An 18,715-nucleotide genomic window follows, 5' to 3' on the forward strand; every position below is an offset into this window, starting at 1 on the left:
TGCTGTGGCTCTGGTGTAGGCTGGCTGCTACAGCTCCGATTCAACCACTATCCTGGGAACCTCCATATGCCGCGTGAGCGGCCCAAGAAATAGCAAAAAAGACAAAAACAAAATAAAACAAAAAAAATTTGGAGCTTCTCACTGAGGAGTAAATAGCTCATAATCCATATTGAACACCCCAGCTTTAAAGACAGTTACCTGAGTGACAAGCCTTCAAAACACCTGGGTTTTGGAGTCCCCAGTGGCTCAGCAGGTTTAGGATCCAGTGTTGTCCCTGCTGTGGCTCAGGTCACTGCTGTGGTGCAGGTTCAGTCCCTATCCCTGGAACTTCCACATGCTGTGGTGTAGCCAAAAAATAAACAACCCTGATTTAAAGACTAACAGGACTCATCACCACAAACATTTTTTACATTTTCAAGTTTCATACTTGGGAAGAACCAGGACTGATTTTACTCATGGTCATCATATACATTTTTAATTAATGAATGAAAAAAATCTCTAAATTTGTCTTTTAGCCTTATATTATTTTAATTTTTTTGAGTGCCTGTATTATAAATAACCATACTTATTTGTCTATGTTTTAGGGTTTTGTTTTTTTTTTTTTCGTCATTTTAGGGCTGCACCAGCATATGGAAGTTCCCAGGCTAGGGGTCTAATCGGAGCTGTAGCTAGCTGCCTGTCTACACCACAGCTCATAGCAATGCCGGATCCTTAATCTAGTGAGTGAGGCCAGGGATCAAGCCTACGTCTTCATGGATACTAGTTGGGTTCATTACTGCTGAGCCATGACAGGAACTCCAAAAAAAACCCCATACTTAATTAAATAAATAAATTAAGAAATAGATAACAAAGATTGTAACAGAAATAAAAGAAACAAAGAACTGTTTTTTTTTTTTTAATAAAATTGGGAGTTCCTTTGGTGGTTCAGAGGGTTAAGAACCCAACATAGTATCTGTGAGGATGTGGGTTTAAACCCCTGGCCTTGCTCAGTAGGTTAATGATCTGGCCTTGCCACAAGCTGTGGCATTGGTTAAAGATTTCGCTCAGATCTGGTATTGCTACGGCTGTCATGTAGGCCTGCAGCTGCAGCTGCAGTTCAACCCCTAGCCTGGGAACTTCCATATGCCACAGGTACAGGTGTAAAGAGGGGAAAAAAAATTGGCAGACCTTTAGCTGGACTTACCAAGAAAAAAAAAGAGAAGACTCAAAGAAATAAAATCAGAAGTAAAAGAGGGAGTTCCCTGGTGGCCTAACTTTTAAGGATTCAGCATCATCACTCCTGTGGCTTGAGTTCAGTTCCTGGCCTGGGAACTTCTGCATGCTATGGGCATGGCCAAAAAACAAACAAACAAAAAAAAGAAGACATTAAAGATGATACTGCAGAAGTAAAAAGGACCATAAGAGGCTACTACAGAGTATACGCCAACAAATCGGACAACCTAGAAGAAATGGGTAAATTCTAGAAACAAACAACCTTCCAAAAGTGAACCAGGAGGAAATAGAAAATCTGAGTAGACCGATTATTAGTAATCAGATTGTCAGTAATTAAAAACCTTCCCTAAATAAAAGTCCAGGTGGCTTTACTGGTAAATTCTACCAAACATTTGAAAAATAATTAACATCAGCCCTTCTAAAGCTCTTCCAAGAGTAGAAGAGGAAGGAACACTTCTAAGTTCATAACTCATTTCATAAGGCCAGCATTATCCTGATACCAAAACCAGACAGACACTACAAAAAATGAAAGTTATAGGCTAATGTCCCTGATGAACATAGATGCAGAAATCTTTAACAGAATAGATGCAAAAATCATTAACAAATGAGTTCAGTGATACATTAAAAACAGTACATACCCTGATAATCAAGTGGAACTTATTCTAGATTATAGGGATGCAAGGGGATGGTTCAGCATCCACCAATCAATCAATGCAATACATCATATTAATAAAAATGAATGATAAAAATCACATAATTGTCTCCATAGATGCACAGAAACACTTGACAAAATTTAACATCCATTTTTGATAAAACTTCTCAACAAAGTTGATATAGAGGTAATATACCTCAACATAGTAAAAAGTATATATGATGGGCCCACAGCTAATATTATACATAGTGGTGAGAAGCTTTCAGCTTCTCTGTGGTCAAGAACAAGACAAGGGCGGCCAATCTTGCAACTTGTATTCAGCATAGTATTGGAAGTCCTAGCCAGAGCAGTCCAGCAAGAAGAATAAATTAAGGCATCCAAATTGTAAAGGAAGAAGTAAAACTCACTATTAGCACATGACATGGTATTATGTACAACCTTGAAGACTCCTCAAGAAAAAAAAAACAAAAACAAAAAACCAGGAATTCCTGTTGTGGTGCAGTGGAAATGAATCCAACTAGGAACCCTGAGACTATGGGTTCAATCCCTGGTCTCGCTCAGAGGGTTAAGGATCCGGCATTGCTGTGACTGGATGTAGGCTGGCAGATGTAGCTCTGATTAGACCCCTAGTCTGGGAACCTCCATATGCTGTGGGTGTGGCCCTAAAAAAAAAAAAAAAAAAAACCAGAACAGATAAATTAGGATTGTAGGGTATGAAATCAATACATAGAAATCTACTGTGTTTTTATACACTGATAACTATCAAAAGGAGAAAGAAAATAATCCCATTTATAATTGTACCGAAAATAATAAAATATCTGTGGACAAGTCTAACCAAGAAAGTGAAAAACCTATATGCTGAAAACTATATAGACATTGATGAAAGAAGTTGAAGAAGATTCAGATGAATAGAAAGATACTCCATGCTCATGGATTGGAAAACTATATTGTTAAAATGTCCATACTACCCAAAGCAGTCTGCAGATTGAGTGCAATTGCTTTTAAGATTCTAATTGCATTTTTCACAGAAATAGGACCAAAAAAAATCCTAAAATTTGTATGGAACCACAAAAGACCCCAAATAAGCAAAGCAATCTTGAGAAAGAACAAAATGTAAGGCATTTTGTCCCATGATTTCAAACTATATTACAAAGCTATAGTAATCAAAACAGTGTGGTATTGGCATGAAAACAGATACATAGATCAGACTGGCAAACCTAGAAATAAACCCATGTGTATATGGTCAATTAATTTATGACAGAGAATCCAGTATACAGTGGGGAAAGGACAGTCTCTTCAGTAAATGGTGTTGGAAAAATTGAACAGCCACATACAAAAGAGTGAAACTGGACCACTATCTTATACCCCAAATTACCTCAGAATGTATGTATTTTATTCAGCGATAAAAAGAATGAAATCTCGCCATTTGCCACAACATAGATGGAGGGCATTATACCAAGTGAAATAAATCAGAGGAAGATAAATAACTTATGATCTCACTTATATGTGGAATCTTAAAAAACCAAGCTCATAGATACAGAGAACAGATTTGTTGGTTGATAGAGGGTGGGGAGTGGGCAAAAGAGTGAAGAGAGTCAAAACATACAAACTTTCAGTTATAAAATTAGTCACAGAGATCTAATTAGTAGCTATAGTTAATACTATATTGCACATTCGAAAGTTGCTAAGAGACTAAGTCTTAAAAGTTCTCATCACAAAAAAAAATTTATAACTATCTGGTGTTATATTTTATTAATGTATGTATGTACTTATTTTGCGTTTTAGGAGGCATATGGAGGTTCCCAGGCTAGGGGTCTAATCAGAGCTGTAGCTGCCGGCCTATACCACAGCCACAGCAATGCCAGATCCGACCCGCGTCTTCGACCTACACCACAGGTCATGGCAATACTGGATCCCTAACCCACTGAGCGAGACCAGGGATCAAACCCACAACCTCATGGTTCCTGGTCGGGTTCATTTCCGCTGCACCACAATGGGAACTCCTGGTGACACATTTTAATTAGACTTAATTATGGTGATCATTTCACAATATATACAAATACTGGTTATCCTGAAAGAAAATAGGGATGGAGCAAAAAGCATATTGTGAATAAATAAGGCCAAATTTGCCTTGAACCTCATGTAGTGTTCGTTACGTTGTTTTGGGTAGATTCGGTCTTTTGTGTGATATATAGATACATCTGATAGGCCTTAGGGGGCCAAACATAGGAAAATCTCACTACTGCATTCCCTGTAAGGCCTGGAGGGAGCTAAGCATGGGAATTAAATGCAGATCAGTGTGAGCCTAAGGCCTGAAAACATGTGCAAACTCTTTCTTAACTAAGCTACCTATAAAAAAGTAATGCAATAGCTGAGAGTCTGTTCTGTGTATTTAATCTTAAATTGCTTAGCCGGTAAGGTGGGAAGAGGCTAGAGGTCTGGAAGAGTCTGAAAAGTAGAGATAGGTTTTATTTATTTATTTATTTATTTAGTCAGTCTTTTTGCCTTTTCTAGGGCTGCTCCCGTGGCATTTGGAGGTTCCCAGGCTAGGGGTCCAGTCGGAGCTGTAGCCACCAGCCTATGCCAGAGCCACAGCAACTCGGGATCCAAGCCATGTCTGCGACCTACACCATAGCTCACGGCAACGCCAGATCCTTAACCCACTGAGCAAGGCCAGGGACCAAACCCACAACCTCATGGTTCATAGTTGGATTTGTTAACCACTGCGCCACGACGGGAACTCCGAGATAGGTTTTATAAAACTGTTTACTTCATGACAATTTATAATGCTTCATTGAGTAAATGGGCACCTCTTGAGTATGCACACAGGAGAATACATGTAAGTATATAGCTTGGTGCATTTTCATAAATAGAATACATCAGTGTAATCAACATCCAGAACCAAAGTCAGAACCTAACTCACATGCCAGGTGCTCCCCTTGTGCCTCTTCCAGTTACTGCCTCCCACTCAGGGTAACTACTGTTCTGATGTCTAATGCCATAAATGTGTTTTGCCTGACTTTATAGTAATTAAATCATGCAGTGTATACATATTTGTATCTCTTGTTCAAAATGTGTGGGATTAATGCACTTTTATGTGTGGTTAGAGTTTATTAATTTTTGTTTTGTCTTTTTGCCTTTTCTAGGGCTGCTCCTGTGGCATATGGAGGTTCCCAGGCTAGGGGTCTGATCAGAGCTGTAGCCGCCAGCCTACACCAGAGCCACAGCAACGCAGGATCTGAGCCGTGTCTGCGACCTATGCAATGCCAGATCCTTAACCCACTGAGCAAGGCCAGGGATCGAGCCCGCAGCCTCACAATTCCCAGTCGGATTCGTTAACCACTGAGCAATGACATGAACTCCTAGAGTGTATTAATTTTTAATACTATATGGAATTCCATGATATAAATATATGACAGCTTATGCAATCTGCTATTTATAGACATTTGAATGATTTTCAGTTTGGGGCTTTTATGAATAGTGCTGCTGTCTAATACATTCTGTTAATTAATTTTGATGTATATATGCATGAATTTCCTAGAACATTTCATGGTGTTTTATCCATAGTCAGTGAACTTTTAAATATTCTTCAGCAATGCAGTCAATATATTTAGTAGGTCATGGAGTTCCCATTGTGGCTCAGTGGGTTAAGAATCCATCATAGTGTCTTGGAGTTCCCGTTGTGGCACAATGGTTAACAAATCCGACTAGGAACCATGAGGTTTCCGGTTCAATCCCTGGCCTTGCTCAGTGGGTTACGGATCCGGCGTTGCCCTGAGCAGTGGTGTAGGTCACAGACGTGGCTCGGATCCCGCGTTGCTGTGGCTCTGGCGTAGGCCGGCGGCTTCAGCTCCAATTTGACCCCTAGCCTGGGAACCTCCATATATGGTGGGTGCAGCCCTAGAAAAGGCCAAAAAAAAAAAAAAAAAAAAAAAAAGAAGAATCCATCATAGTGTTTATGAGGGTGCGGGTTTGATCCCTGGCTCCTCCATGTGGGTTAAGGATCTGATATTGCTGCAAGCTGTGGCTTGGGTCCGGCATTCTTGTGGCCTTGGTGTAGGCCAGCAGCTGCAACTCCAATTTGACCCCTAGCCTGGGGACTTCCATATGCTGCAGGTGCAGCCCTAAAAAGAAAAAATATATGTATGTATATTACTAGGTGTACCTTACTCAAATGAGAGCTATAGTTGCAGGTGTACTTAGCAAATCCTTCCTTTCTTCCCTTCAGTGTTCTCACTAGCTTTTGCCCATACTTAAGATTCTTAACATGTATTCTGGTTAAGTGTTCATATTTCATGTCTGTTTATTAGATTTAGGGCTTTTTCATCCTTATTTTACTTGCTTGTGTATCCCAGAACCTAGCACAGAACCTAAAATACAGGAAGTTGGTTGAGTGAATGGTGATAGCCATCACCATTGCCAGTGATTAATACAGAAAGTCCCTTTAGTTATGTGAACCATCTAGCTAGGGTAAAATCCTTGCTTTAGTTTGACATCTCAGAGCCAAAGGGTCACAGGGTTAGGAATGGGAAGTGATGGCTCTCTGAGAAGCCCCACACTGAGAGCTCAGAATTGAACGTGCTGTGTGGTTAGAGGGAATTGCTGTGGCTTTACAAGCCTCTTGGAGATTTCATCTGTTAACAGTAGTGATTCCAAGGGATAGTGTGGGGCTAGATATAAATAGCAGAACACAAATGGGGTACTGCACTACTGCCAAGCTACTGCTGGGGGTGTTTATAAAAGGAAAAGCATTCCCTCTCAGCCTTCAGTGTCAACAACCCCCCATCCTGAAGACACGCTCACCACAACTGAGAGTGGGGAAACAGTTTGAGACCTAGCATCATTTAAACTTCCTCCACAGGCAGAAGAGCCAGGTAAACATTTTGACTTACTTACATTCAGACTACAAAAGTGAAGAATTTTCAAGAAAATCCTGATTTAGAGCTTGCTTGGCACATACTCCCTTTTGGCAGTTTTCTGTCAAGTATTATATTCCAAATCTTTTTTATAAAGGGAAGTTTAACACAAAAGTGGCATTTTTGTACTGTCTTTCAGTGTTTTTAGTGAAACTGCTCCTGAATAAAGATGGGAATCTGGGCCAAAGGGAAGGCAATTCTTCTTTCCCCTGTGCTATTTATTCATCCCCATTTTCAGTTACCAGAATATGGTGATTGGAGAGTAAAAAAGAGATTTTAAAATCCAGTTCTAGTAATGTCAGCTTTGTTGTAGGTATGTAGAAGGAACTGTAAACCAACCTTTAATTGAATCAGTTAATGGCTCTGGGATAGCCTCAGCCCTGGAGGGCCTCTTACCCTCCTGTTTACCTGTTTCTGTCTCATGAACATTGGGATGACTTTTGGGCATTCAGCCAGTAGAGTTATATAATCTTACTAGAATTGCTGCCTACCTGGTTCCTTTTAAATCTTATTCCTGACTTCAGAAAGCTATACAAGGCACTTGCTTTATTCTTGGCTTCTCTTAATTGTGAACATTTGAGAGAAGGAGATCCTCTTGGATAACCTTCTGGTTTTTACCACTACTGGCCTCCATCCTACCCAAATGGATATGATGGTTTGCAAAGAGAATAGAAGAATGGATGATGTTCATGAATACTAACTCCTGGAAAATTCTTAGAAACAGGGATGTAGGGGACCAATTTGAAATGGTTGTTTTTCAGTTTGTGGTTTTCTGTGTATGCTGAGGGGATATTTAGAGGTAGGAAGAAAATATGACTGCAGTGACTGTGGGAGAAACATGTCTAAAGGAGAACAGAAATGGACAGATATAATCTTGAACAAATTGCTGAAGTTCTCTAAGCTTTTGTTTCCTCATCTGTAGAATGATGGTGTTAGACCACCAGACAAAATCTAATGGCCCTTCCAGCCATTGGAAATTTATTAAAATCACTTCCCAGCCATCATGATACCTATCCTTACCCAAAATGAAAAAAAATATATGTAATGCATTATCCTATTTTACTTCCAAAAACCTTTTTTTTTTAATCTATTAAATTGGAATTCCTTCATTTTAATTTAGAAGAGAAAAATGAAGACAGGACATTTTGAAATGGTCACCATACTGCTGGCACCTGTGATTCTAATGGACATCTTCCAGGTAATGTTAGGAATGGGAAGCATGTGTCATTGGAATGGAAACTCTTGTTACAACGTTGCCTGTGGCATTTGTGTGGGTTGATGATGGAAATGAAAACAGATAGAATAGGTAAATTACTTTTTTACAAGTAAATATTATCTTTTACACATTGATACATGTTAACTGTGGAAAATTGAAGAATTAAAATTAAGCAAAAAGAGGAATGTGAAAATCATTTACAATCATTTCCACCCGGAGGGAAAGACTCTTAATCAGTTGGTGTATATTCTCAGCTTTTTTTTTTTTATGTGTTTGTGTTTGTAATTTACAGAAAATAGATTCACACTATAATCGTATTTTTATACCTTGCTGTTAAAGTTAATACTGTGTTACAGATGTCTGTCTGTGGTATCACATATTCTAAAAATGTGCATTTTTCTCTAGGTAAGATGACACTGCAGTGTGTGTTTATGTGTTTTCCATTAAACTATATGATAGCCATTTTCACACATTGAGTATTCTTTTTCTCTGTTAGAACTTCTATGATCTTATTTTTTGCAATTGAATCTTTAAACATTCTGTAACATATTTTTTTGTGAAATACGAGCCCTATATCTCACTTGATTTTTTCTCTATATTGTTAGCTGTCACATCACTACTGTTTGTCCACTGATTTGAAGTTCCTTCTTTATTTTTTTATTTCATTTTTTGTCTTTTCTAGGGCCGCACCCACGGCATATGGAGGTTCCCAGGCTAGAGGTCTAATCAAAGCTGCAGCCGCCAGCCTACGCCACAGCCACAGCAACGTGGGATCTAAGCCACATCTGCAACCTACACCACAGCTCATGGCAACGCTGGGTCCTTAACCCGCTGAGCGAGGCCAGTGATAGAACCCGCAACCCCATGGTTCCTAGTCGAATTCATTAACCACTGAGCCACAATGAGAACTCTGAAGTTCCTTCTTTAAAATGTATTAAATTCTTCAAATGTTGTCCATTTTTTAATTTAAGATTATGATCTATTATTATAGAACATTGTGTATTTTGTAACCTAGTCTGTAGTGTGACTTTTTAAAATTGAGGTATAATTCACATATAAAACTTTACCATTTGAAAATGTACAGTTCAGTGATTTTCACATATTCTCTATGTTGTGCAGCCATCACCCTAAAAAAGAAAACCTGTAGCTATTAGTGGTCAATCCCAATTCCCTCTTCCCTGCATCCCCTGATAACCACTAGTCTACTTTTTGTCTCTATGGATTTGCATATTCTGGACGTTTCACCTGGATGGAATCATACAATATCTGGTCTTTTATAGGGTTTTTTCACTAAGTATCACATTTTCAAGATTCATCCATGTTGTAGTATAGATGACTACTTCATTCTTTTTTTATAGTTCAATAATATTCCATTACATGGTTTATCCATTCATTAATTGATGGATGATTGTGTTGACCTCAATTTTTTTTTAATTTTTTTTTTTTTTTTGGCTTTTTGCTATTTCTTGGGCCGCTCCTGTGACATATGGAGGTTCCCAGGCTAGGGGTCGAATTGGAGCTGTAGCCGCTGGCTTACACCAGAGCCACAGCAACACGGGATCTGAGCCGCGTCTGTAACCTACACCACAGCTCACGGCAACGCCAGATCCTTAACCCACTGAGCAAAGGCAGGGATGGAACCCGCAACCTCATGGTTCCTAGTCAGATTCATTAACCACTGCGCCATGACGGGAACTCCTGACCTCAATTTTTGATTTTTATGAGTGAATAGTCTTGCCATAGACTTTTATGTACAGGTTTCTGTTGGTGTGACATGTGTTTCCAGTTCTCTTGGGAATATACCCAGGATTAGTGGGTCATATGATGACTCTGTGTTTAACATTTTGAGAAACTACCAACCTGTTTTCCACAATGGCTGCACCATTTTACATTACTTATACAGCAGTGGTGAGGGTTCAGTTTATCTGCATCCTTGTGAGCACTTACTGTTTTCCTTTTTTCCTCCTTATCTTTATAGCCATCGTAATGGGTATGAGATGGTATCTCACTGTGGCTTTGATTTGCCTTTTAATTTTTTTGGGGGGGTGGTCATGCTTGTGGCATGTGGAAATTCCTGGACCAGGGATTGAACCCGTGCCACAACAGTGACTCGAGCCACAGCAGTGGCAATGCCAGATCCTTAACCTGGTGCACCATCTGGGGACTACAGCAACATAATTTTGATGTTTTTGTTTTATGAATGTTTCATAATTTGTTTGACCAATTTTCTTTTTTTAACCATTTAAGACATTTTCACATTTTTTGTAATACATTTTTGGTAATTGTGTTTCAGCTATACAGGTTTTTGTTTTGATGGATAACTCAGGAAATAAAATCGGTGTGTTCACCTAGCCTTTGTACCTGTCCCTTAATGTCCATTCAGTTTTTCTTGAATGGTGGTGGCATTTGTGAGCTTTTTCACTGCTCAAGGCACTCACTGTACAGAACACACAATCACTTGTGGCCTTGGACCAGAAAGACTTGATGTCTAAAATTAGACATGTGGAGAGTGGTTAGAGGCATGGGGAAAAGACAGGAGCATATTGGATCAACTCCTGATATGATGTGAGGAATGTGGGAGGTGATTTCCGGGCATGATGTGTTCTAACATGTTGAACTCCTGAAGATAAATTAGGCATTGGTGCTCAGGATGCACTCTGGTACATTCTGTGCTGGAGAGGAAAGTGCATTTCTTGGCTAGGAGATGGCAATGATTTAATCTCCTAAAGCTCAAATTCCCACTTCAGGAAACTGACCTACAGACCTAGGAGTTCAGGGGTCTCAGTGACTTCCTAGGCAGAATATTCTGTGGCTGGTAATCAAGATAGTATTGACACAGTTCTTACATTTGTAAAATTATGTCATGAATTGTCTGCCCAACATTTCCCAAGCGTTGTTATGAGGACCAAATTAAACTCTTTTTTTAAAAAAGTGATACATAGGAGTTCCTGTTGTGGCTCAGCAAGTTAAGAACTTGACAGTCTTCATGAGGATACAGGTTCACTCCCTGGCCTTGCTCAGTGGGTTTTGCCACAGGCTGCAGCGTAGGTTGCAGATGCAGCTCTGATTGGGTGTTGCTGTAGCTGTGGGGTAGGCTGGCAGCTGCAGCTTCAGTTTGAGCCCTAGCCTGGGAATTCCATATGCCACAAGTGTGGCCGTAAAAAAAAAAAAAAAAAAAAAATGCTCTATAAATGTCAGTGGCCCTCATCATCAGAAACATCCCATTTTTGTTAAGAGAATAGGCTCTGGAGCCAGATCGCCTGAGTTCATCTCTCAGTTCCAAACAAGATACTAAATCTCTCTGTGCTTTAGTTTCCTCATCCTTAAAAAAGGAACTGATAATAATACCTACCTACCTCACAGAGATACCATGAAGATTAAATTAATTAATATATATGAGTACTTAGTGCTTCACATACAGAAAGCACTCTGGAGAAGTTTGTTAGGCCTTAATGATGGGTGGTCACACAGGGTGACTGAGGAGCAGAAATTTAATAGTTTCACATATGAATAGATGGTTTTATACAAGGACTAGATTGGTGGTATTTGTAGGCAATACAATTATAAGTTTGCTCTTGGTCTTAGACTATTTTGTTTGAAGAGTCTTTGAGTAATTCAAATGGGGTTATAAGTAGGCAGTTGATATATAGAGACCTTGGGCTTAAAGGGTAGGTCAGAGGTATTTAATTGACAGCTGAAACTCTGGGCCTTATGTAATTGCCTAAGGGCAGAATTGAGACTTAGAAAATAAGTAGCCTTGAGAAACTCCAACATTTAATGGCCAACTAGAATATGCTAGATCTACAAAGGAGTCTAAGAAGAAATATTTCTTAGTGAGAGATGTTTGGACAGAAGAATTGGGGTGGGAAACTGAATTGAAGAGGGTTGAGATGCAGGTGGAAATGAAATGGAGATGGCAAAGATAGACATTTAAGTTTGATTCTGAGGGGAGAAGAATGGGAAGGAGATAGTGTGGGATATGAGATCAAGTTTTATTTTATTTTCTTAAGGTGGTTCTCCACAACTGCTTTCCTTCCCACACAGACACTTAGGCATTTTATGAGTCATTCACGTGGAACCCCTTTAACAGGTCCTGGCTTAGTGTCTCTAAAGAGTCTCCAACTGTGGTTGCAGCTGATGTTACGGCTTGTATGGCAGTCGGTGTACCCTACAAGTATAGAGTAGTGGAAAGGGACAGACGTGGAGGGCAGTACCTTTTTATTTGTAGAAACCCTCAGATGGTGTCTCTGGGCAGATTTACTCATCCTGTGTTTTGATCCATAGACCAGAGCACAAGGTTCTTATTTAAGTTCACTTGAATATTTTGCCAGTTGCTATGCTAGATTCTTGGAATTTGAAAGATAAATATAATACATATCTTGCCCTTGTAGAACTTACAGTATAAAACAGCCTGCCCTCCATATGCACACATGCATGACCCTATGGTACAGAGGGCCAACTGTAATCCGGCTTCAGTCCCAGGATTCTCTGTGGAACTGAAAGGATAACTGTTGGCTGTCTGAAACCAGTAGTTATCCTTAGAGCTTATGGTTATAAGCAAAGAAAGCCTTTTGGTTTTTCTGGGAGTGCTCTGGTTTTTAAGCCTGCATCATTGTTTATCATAGATGCTGAAGAGGCAGAATCATTCCTAGCCAAACCACACAGACAAGGGAGAAAATGTCCTCTAAGAAAAGGGGGCTGTATTTGCCATTATGTATTTATCCATCATGTAGAATATTTCACACCAGATATTTCGGATTCACTCAACAGCCTTGAATGGTTGAGGAAATCTAGCTAAGAATGTTGTTCAGAGCCAGGACTGCCACTCATTTCTTCAATTTCATACTCATTGTTCTTCCCATGTACTACAGGGTTCAGATGAATGAGTTATAGGCATGGTCATGCTCATACTTCTCATCCACCAATATTTATTCTTTCATACAAATAGGTCACAAAAGAGAAGTTATCACAAGCATTGTAATGTATTTCCTACATGGAAAAACATATCCTACATGTATTTCCTACATGGAAAAACATATCATTGTAAACAAGGGTGAGAGTTTTGGCCGGACATGAGAGAATGGAGGCAGTAATTAAGAGAAAATGATACGCAAATACCTTAATTTCGAGAGTATTAATTTTCTTTTCCTTTGAAGGTAAAGGCTGAAATGTTAGATATGGCAGATAATGCATTTGATGATGAATACCTGAAATGCACAGACAGGATGGAAATCAAATATGTTCCCCAGTTGCTCAAGGAGGAAAAAGCAAGCCTCCAGCTCTTGGAAGATGTGTGGGAAAATGCAAAAGCCAAATGGGAAACTCGGAAGACTCGGCTCTTTCTCCCTGTGGCTTTTAAGGATAACCATGGAATAGCTCTGATGGCATATATTTCTGAAGCTCAAGAGCAAACTGCCTTTTATCATCTGTTCAATGAAGCTGTGAAAATGGCTGGCCAATCTCGAAAAGATTATGTCTATGGCTTCCAGTTCAAAGCTTTTCATTTTTACCTGACAAAAGCCCTGCAGTTGCTGAGATCTTGTGAGAAGAGTTACAAAAATGTGGTGTATAGCATAAGCCAGAATACTTCATTTACATTTGGAGGGCTAAACCAAGCCAGATTGGGCCATTTCACTTTGGCATATTCAGCCAAACCTCAAGCTGCTACTCACCAACACATCCTGTTAACCATCCGTACGTGCTTTGGAGTTGCCATTGAAACATTTTCTGATAAAGAAAGTGAAACAATTATTTTAATACCTCTGAATGAGGTTTTTCATGTGTCACAAGATGGGACTAGCAATAATCTTATCCTTCAAAGCACAAACAAGACCTGCAGCCATTACGAGTGTGCGTTTCTAGGTGGTAAGTGTCTCTGTTCCGTCTGTGCTTGTCTGGGAGGGAAGGAGGGGATTCTTAGGCCTAGGGAGAGCTCAGGAAGGAAATTCGGAGGTGTTTGAAAGGAAAAGAGACATCTCCAGTCTCCTGTCTAGTTCCTTTCCTGTTTCTTTTTCCATAATTTTATTTTATCAAAATAATATGTAACAGTATGATTGAAAGTTGAAAAAATAAAATAGTAATCTAAGGCATTGGGTCTCAGCCAGGGGCCTTTTGCCTCGTAGGGTCAGTTGACAGTAGCTAGAAACATTTTTAATTGTCATAACTGTCTCTAGTTGATATTAGCATCTCGTGCATATAGGCCAAAGAACACTGCTAAACAATGCGCAGGATAGCCCCTCACAGCAAAGCAGTATCTGATTCTAAACCTTTCTTAAAAGGCTTACAGTGAAAAATAGCAACTTCCTGCCCCACCCCTTTTTGTTCCCAATTCCCACTCCTCAGTGGCATCCTTTTTTTCTTCTTCTTTTTTTAAGCTATTTTTTCAGGTGCTTACTGGCATGTTTCTAAGTAAATAGCATACTTCAGTATGTTGTTTCTGGATTTTAAAATTTTTATGCATTATTTATTGACTTCCCACTATAGAGAATGAGTATTTAGCATACCTTGCATTAGGTAGGAATTCTTTATTGAATTCAGCTATAACATAAATCCTGCCTGGTGGCTCCCATTTAATAAGAAGTCTAGAGGTGGGCTGTCCATAGTTGGTCTAGGAACTCAGCTACATAATCAGTAACTCAGACTCTCTGTGTTTTTCTTGTCTGCCAGCTTTAGCATGTAGGATTATGGGTGATGTTTTGCAGGGTGACTGCTGGCAGCTGTAGGCATCAATCCATATTTAAGACAAAAAGGAAGGAAAGGAGGGTGGCTGCCAAATCTGCCTGTTTAATTAGAGTAGAAGCTTTTCTAGAAACTCTGAGTAGATTTCTGATTGCATATCATTGACCAGAACAGCTACTTGTCCATCTGTAACTACAAGAAAATCTTGAAAAGAGAGAATTAGCTTTTCCAGTCTCGATCATGTAGGGAGGGAGGGGAGACAGCAATGAGAAATAGCTGTTATGTCAGTAAATTCAAAGTATCTGATAACCACCACCCTCAATATTTGTGCATTTTCCCTTCCCATTCTCCCAGGGTAGTAAAAATTGGTACGTTTTTCTTTTTAAGTACTTCTTTCACCCCAGAGTTATTAGTTGTATGATTTTCTGCTTCTTTAGCTTTTAATATCCCATTAGTAATTTACCCCCTGAATCCTTAGAAATATAAGTCTCTTCTTAATACATTTAGACATATCAGATACATTCTTCTTTTTTCCTGAATATATTCCCTCTGGATTCCATCATCCTGCTTTATGAAAATGGCCTGAAATCTCTCCTCACTACTATTCTGAGACTTTCTTTTGCTTCTGCCCTATGAGGAATCCCCTATATCTTCTTACTTTTCCTTCTCTTCCTTGAGTTACTCCTTAGGGTGGCAGGGGGATAGGGTTCTTCAGAAGTTTTCTGAGAGAAAGGATAGTGAGGCAAATTTTCTAAGACTTTGTATGTCTGAAAAATTTATCTTTAGGCTTGAATAATAGTTTGTAGATTTGTGTTTCTGTTTTGGAAATTATTTTCCTTGAAATTTTAGAGATGCTCCTCCATTATCTTTTAGTTTCTCATGCTGCTGTTAAAAAGCGTAAAGCCATTCTAATTACTGAAACTTGGAATGAGACCCATTTTTTTCCTCTGGAAGGTTTTAGGATGTTTTCTTTATCCTCAACATTCTGAAATGTTATGGTACTGTGTCTTGGTGTATATGAGTAAATATTAATACAACCCTTTCTCCTTCCTCCTATGTAAATAGCCTCCTGTTGGTCTTCTAGCGCTGTTTTCTCTAACTTACCAGAGGTGGAATGACTTCGTGTAACATGCAACACTGCCTAATGATAAACATAACCCTCAGTAAAATGCATCTGAGCTGGGAGGTTGTGAATGAGCTCTAAAAACTTGAGGGGCGGGGAGCAGGGACCATAGCTTTAGGCATTCTTGTATATGATGTGACCTATCAAGGAATTCTTGTTGAGTCCTAGAAGTGCAGGCATGAACTGATAGATACAAGAGATGTTCTCTTCTGTATGTAGCATGAGACTCCTAAGCCACCATGGTTCCTGCACCCACCTGTGTAGTCTTTTTCCTTGTGCCTGAGATGCCATTCTAGGGGCTGAAGGATAGCCCTGAAATGCTATGAGGACTTGCATTGAAGGTATGTAGCTCATGCTACCCTATTAACAGTATGCTGTATTCCCTGCCTTGCAGTCGTCTGCACAACTGAATAAACTGGTGAGGGGACTGCCTTTTGGGATCTTAAGAGCATGATTGTCTAACTGAACCCAAATCCATGTCTGCTGTTTAAGCAGAGCAAGTATTGCAGTAGGCCTTGGAAGTGAGATAGACTTTTAGACTTTGACTCAATGTACCAAGACATTGAGATACCAAAAAAAAAATTTTTAAAAGAATGAGTAGAGGAGTGCTGATGAGATATTATACATAGGGGTAGGGGTTGGGAAAGGGAGCTGGTCCACTTTTGATTTAAGTTATGTGCATTGAGGTCCCTGAGGCACAAAATTTTAAGGGAATTTTCATGCTTAGGGTTGTATACTTGCATCATCTGCATCTGTATGATCCTAGAGGGAGTGCCTCCTTAAATTTTGCGTTGTGGGCATCTCACTTGCCTCACCCTAGTCCTGGCCCTGAGTTGGAAGGGAGACTATTCTCCTTGAAGGGGCAGGTGAAGACTGGAGCAGGTAAATATGTGTCCAGAGGAAAGTGCCGATTTCCCTCACTCAGCCACACATTAGACCTGACCAAAATCCAGGCCAGTGAAGCTGGCTCATACCAGCTCAAGGGAGCTAACTGGGGGCATTTATCTCTTCCCAAATCCTCATACATCACAGGGGTTTGGAATTGACCATGGAGAGTTCTCGTGGTGGCAGAGCAGTAATGAACCCTACTAGTATCTGTGAGGACTCGGGTTTTATCCCTGGCACAGCAGGTTAATGTTCAGACCAACCACAAGGGAAAACCTTTATGGAGGTTCACGGGTGCTATTTGTTTGGAGAGCTCTGTCTGACAAGAGCTCCACTGCACTTCATTGTTTTTACCCTAAGCCAGAGTCTAACCAGTGTTCTCTGCTGCCACCTGGAGATAACTGATGGGAACTCAGGATCAAAAACACCCTAAAGTGATTAGTAAAGCTAGACTGATAGAAACACTAAAGGATAATAAACAGGTTTTTAAAGCTCAATCCAGGAGAGTATAGTCAGAACCTTATTCCATTGTGACTTAGTAGAACTCTGGATGAAAAAAGGCAACATTTCTAAAAGTGATTAAAAAATTATACTTACTAAGAGTTCCCATCGTGGCTCAGTGGTTAACGAATCCGACTAGGAACCATGAGGTTGTGGGTTTGGTCCCTGACCTTGCTCAGTGGGTTAAGGATCTGGCATTGTCGTGAGCTGTGGTGTAGGCTGCAGACGCAGCTCGGATCCCGAGTTGCTGTGGCTCTGGCGTAGGCCGGTGGGTACAGCTCCGATGAGACCCCTAGCCTGGGAACCTCCATATGCCACGAGAATGGCCCAAGAAATGCCAAAAAAGACCAAAAATAAATAAATTATACTGTACTAAATTTAGTGTGCTAACACAGTCCTGTGTTATTCTAGACTTGCTTTTTGGAGTTCCCGTCATGGCTCAGTGGTTACGAACCTGACTAGTATCCATGAGGAGGCGAGTTCAATCCCTGACCTTGCTCTCAGTGGGTTAGGGATCCAGCATTGTCCTGTGAGTTGTGGTATAGGTCGCAGACGTGGCTCGGATCCCCAGCTGCTGTGGCTGTGGCCGGCAGCTACAGCTCTGACTGGACCCCCAGCCTGGAAAGTTCCATATGCTACGGCCCTAAAATGACAAAAAGACCAATAAAGAAATAAACAAACTTGCTTATGATTTCCAAGATAAAAATGTATGTGGAGCCTAACTAGTTAGGTAGTTAGCTAGTTAGCTAAAGGAAATAGTTCAGTTGGTTAGGAAGTGGAGAGAATATCAATATCCTGGTAGATAATATAATTCCTGGTGATCAGAGATACTCATATTAATCCAAGATTGTGGGAGTAAATGGTACCAAAACCTTAATCCATCATTATAGAAAATTACCACAGGTTAACCACCACCTTCTTGTTTTTTTTTTTTTTCTTTTTTCTTTTTATGGCTGTACTTGCATCATATGGAAGTTCCCAGGCCAAGAGTCAAATTGGAGTTGCAGCTGCCAGCCTATGCCACAGCCACTGCATCATGGGGTCTGAGCTGCATCTGTGACCTTCGCCGCAGTTTATAACAACCCCAGATCCTTAACCCACTGAGCCAGGCCAGGGATTGAACCCGCATACTCACAGATACAATATCAGGTCCTTAACCCACTGAGCCATATTGGGAACTCCTAGGTTCTATACTGTTTTCCTAGAAATTTGATAAAAGTAGAATATCAGCTGTGTAATCAGGCTACATTCCTTATCATTTAAAATGATCCCATTAGAAACTAGTATCCATGAGGATATGGGTTTGATCCCTGGCCTCACTCAGTGGGTTAAGGATTTGGCGTTGCTGCAAGTAGCAGACTAGGTTGTGGATGCACTCGGATATAGCTGCTGTGGCTATCTATGGTGTAGACTGGTAGCTACAGCTCTGATTCAACCCCTAGCTCCAGAAACTTCCGTATGCTGCAGGTACAGCCCCCAGAAAAGAAAAACTGCACTTGGGATCACTGTAGGGTATAACGACCTGATAAGAA

General features: G+C 40.1%; 1 protein-coding gene across 3 annotated transcripts in view; it reads left to right on the top strand.

Annotated features, from left to right (window-relative positions):
- The window catches only part of ART3 (ADP-ribosyltransferase 3), a 121,534-nt gene that overhangs the window by 77,604 nt on the left and 25,215 nt on the right, over window positions 1-18,715 (top strand). For 2 of the 3 annotated variants that reach the window (XM_021100394.1, XM_021100395.1), the window contains exons 1-3: window positions 6,610-6,738; window positions 7,901-7,978; window positions 13,153-13,861. In XM_021100394.1, coding sequence (XP_020956053.1) covers window positions 7,910-7,978; window positions 13,153-13,861 — 778 coding nt within the window. In that variant the 5' untranslated portion in view covers window positions 6,610-6,738; window positions 7,901-7,909. Of the gene's footprint in view, window positions 1-6,609; window positions 6,739-7,900; window positions 7,979-13,152; window positions 13,862-18,715 lie in introns of those variants that run through there. The other variant, NM_001244205.1, reaches the window with a different exon arrangement.

The sequence above is a fragment of the Sus scrofa genome, chromosome 8 (genome assembly GCF_000003025.6).
Source record: "Sus scrofa isolate TJ Tabasco breed Duroc chromosome 8, Sscrofa11.1, whole genome shotgun sequence".
Taxonomy (NCBI): Eukaryota; Metazoa; Chordata; class Mammalia; order Artiodactyla; family Suidae; genus Sus; species Sus scrofa.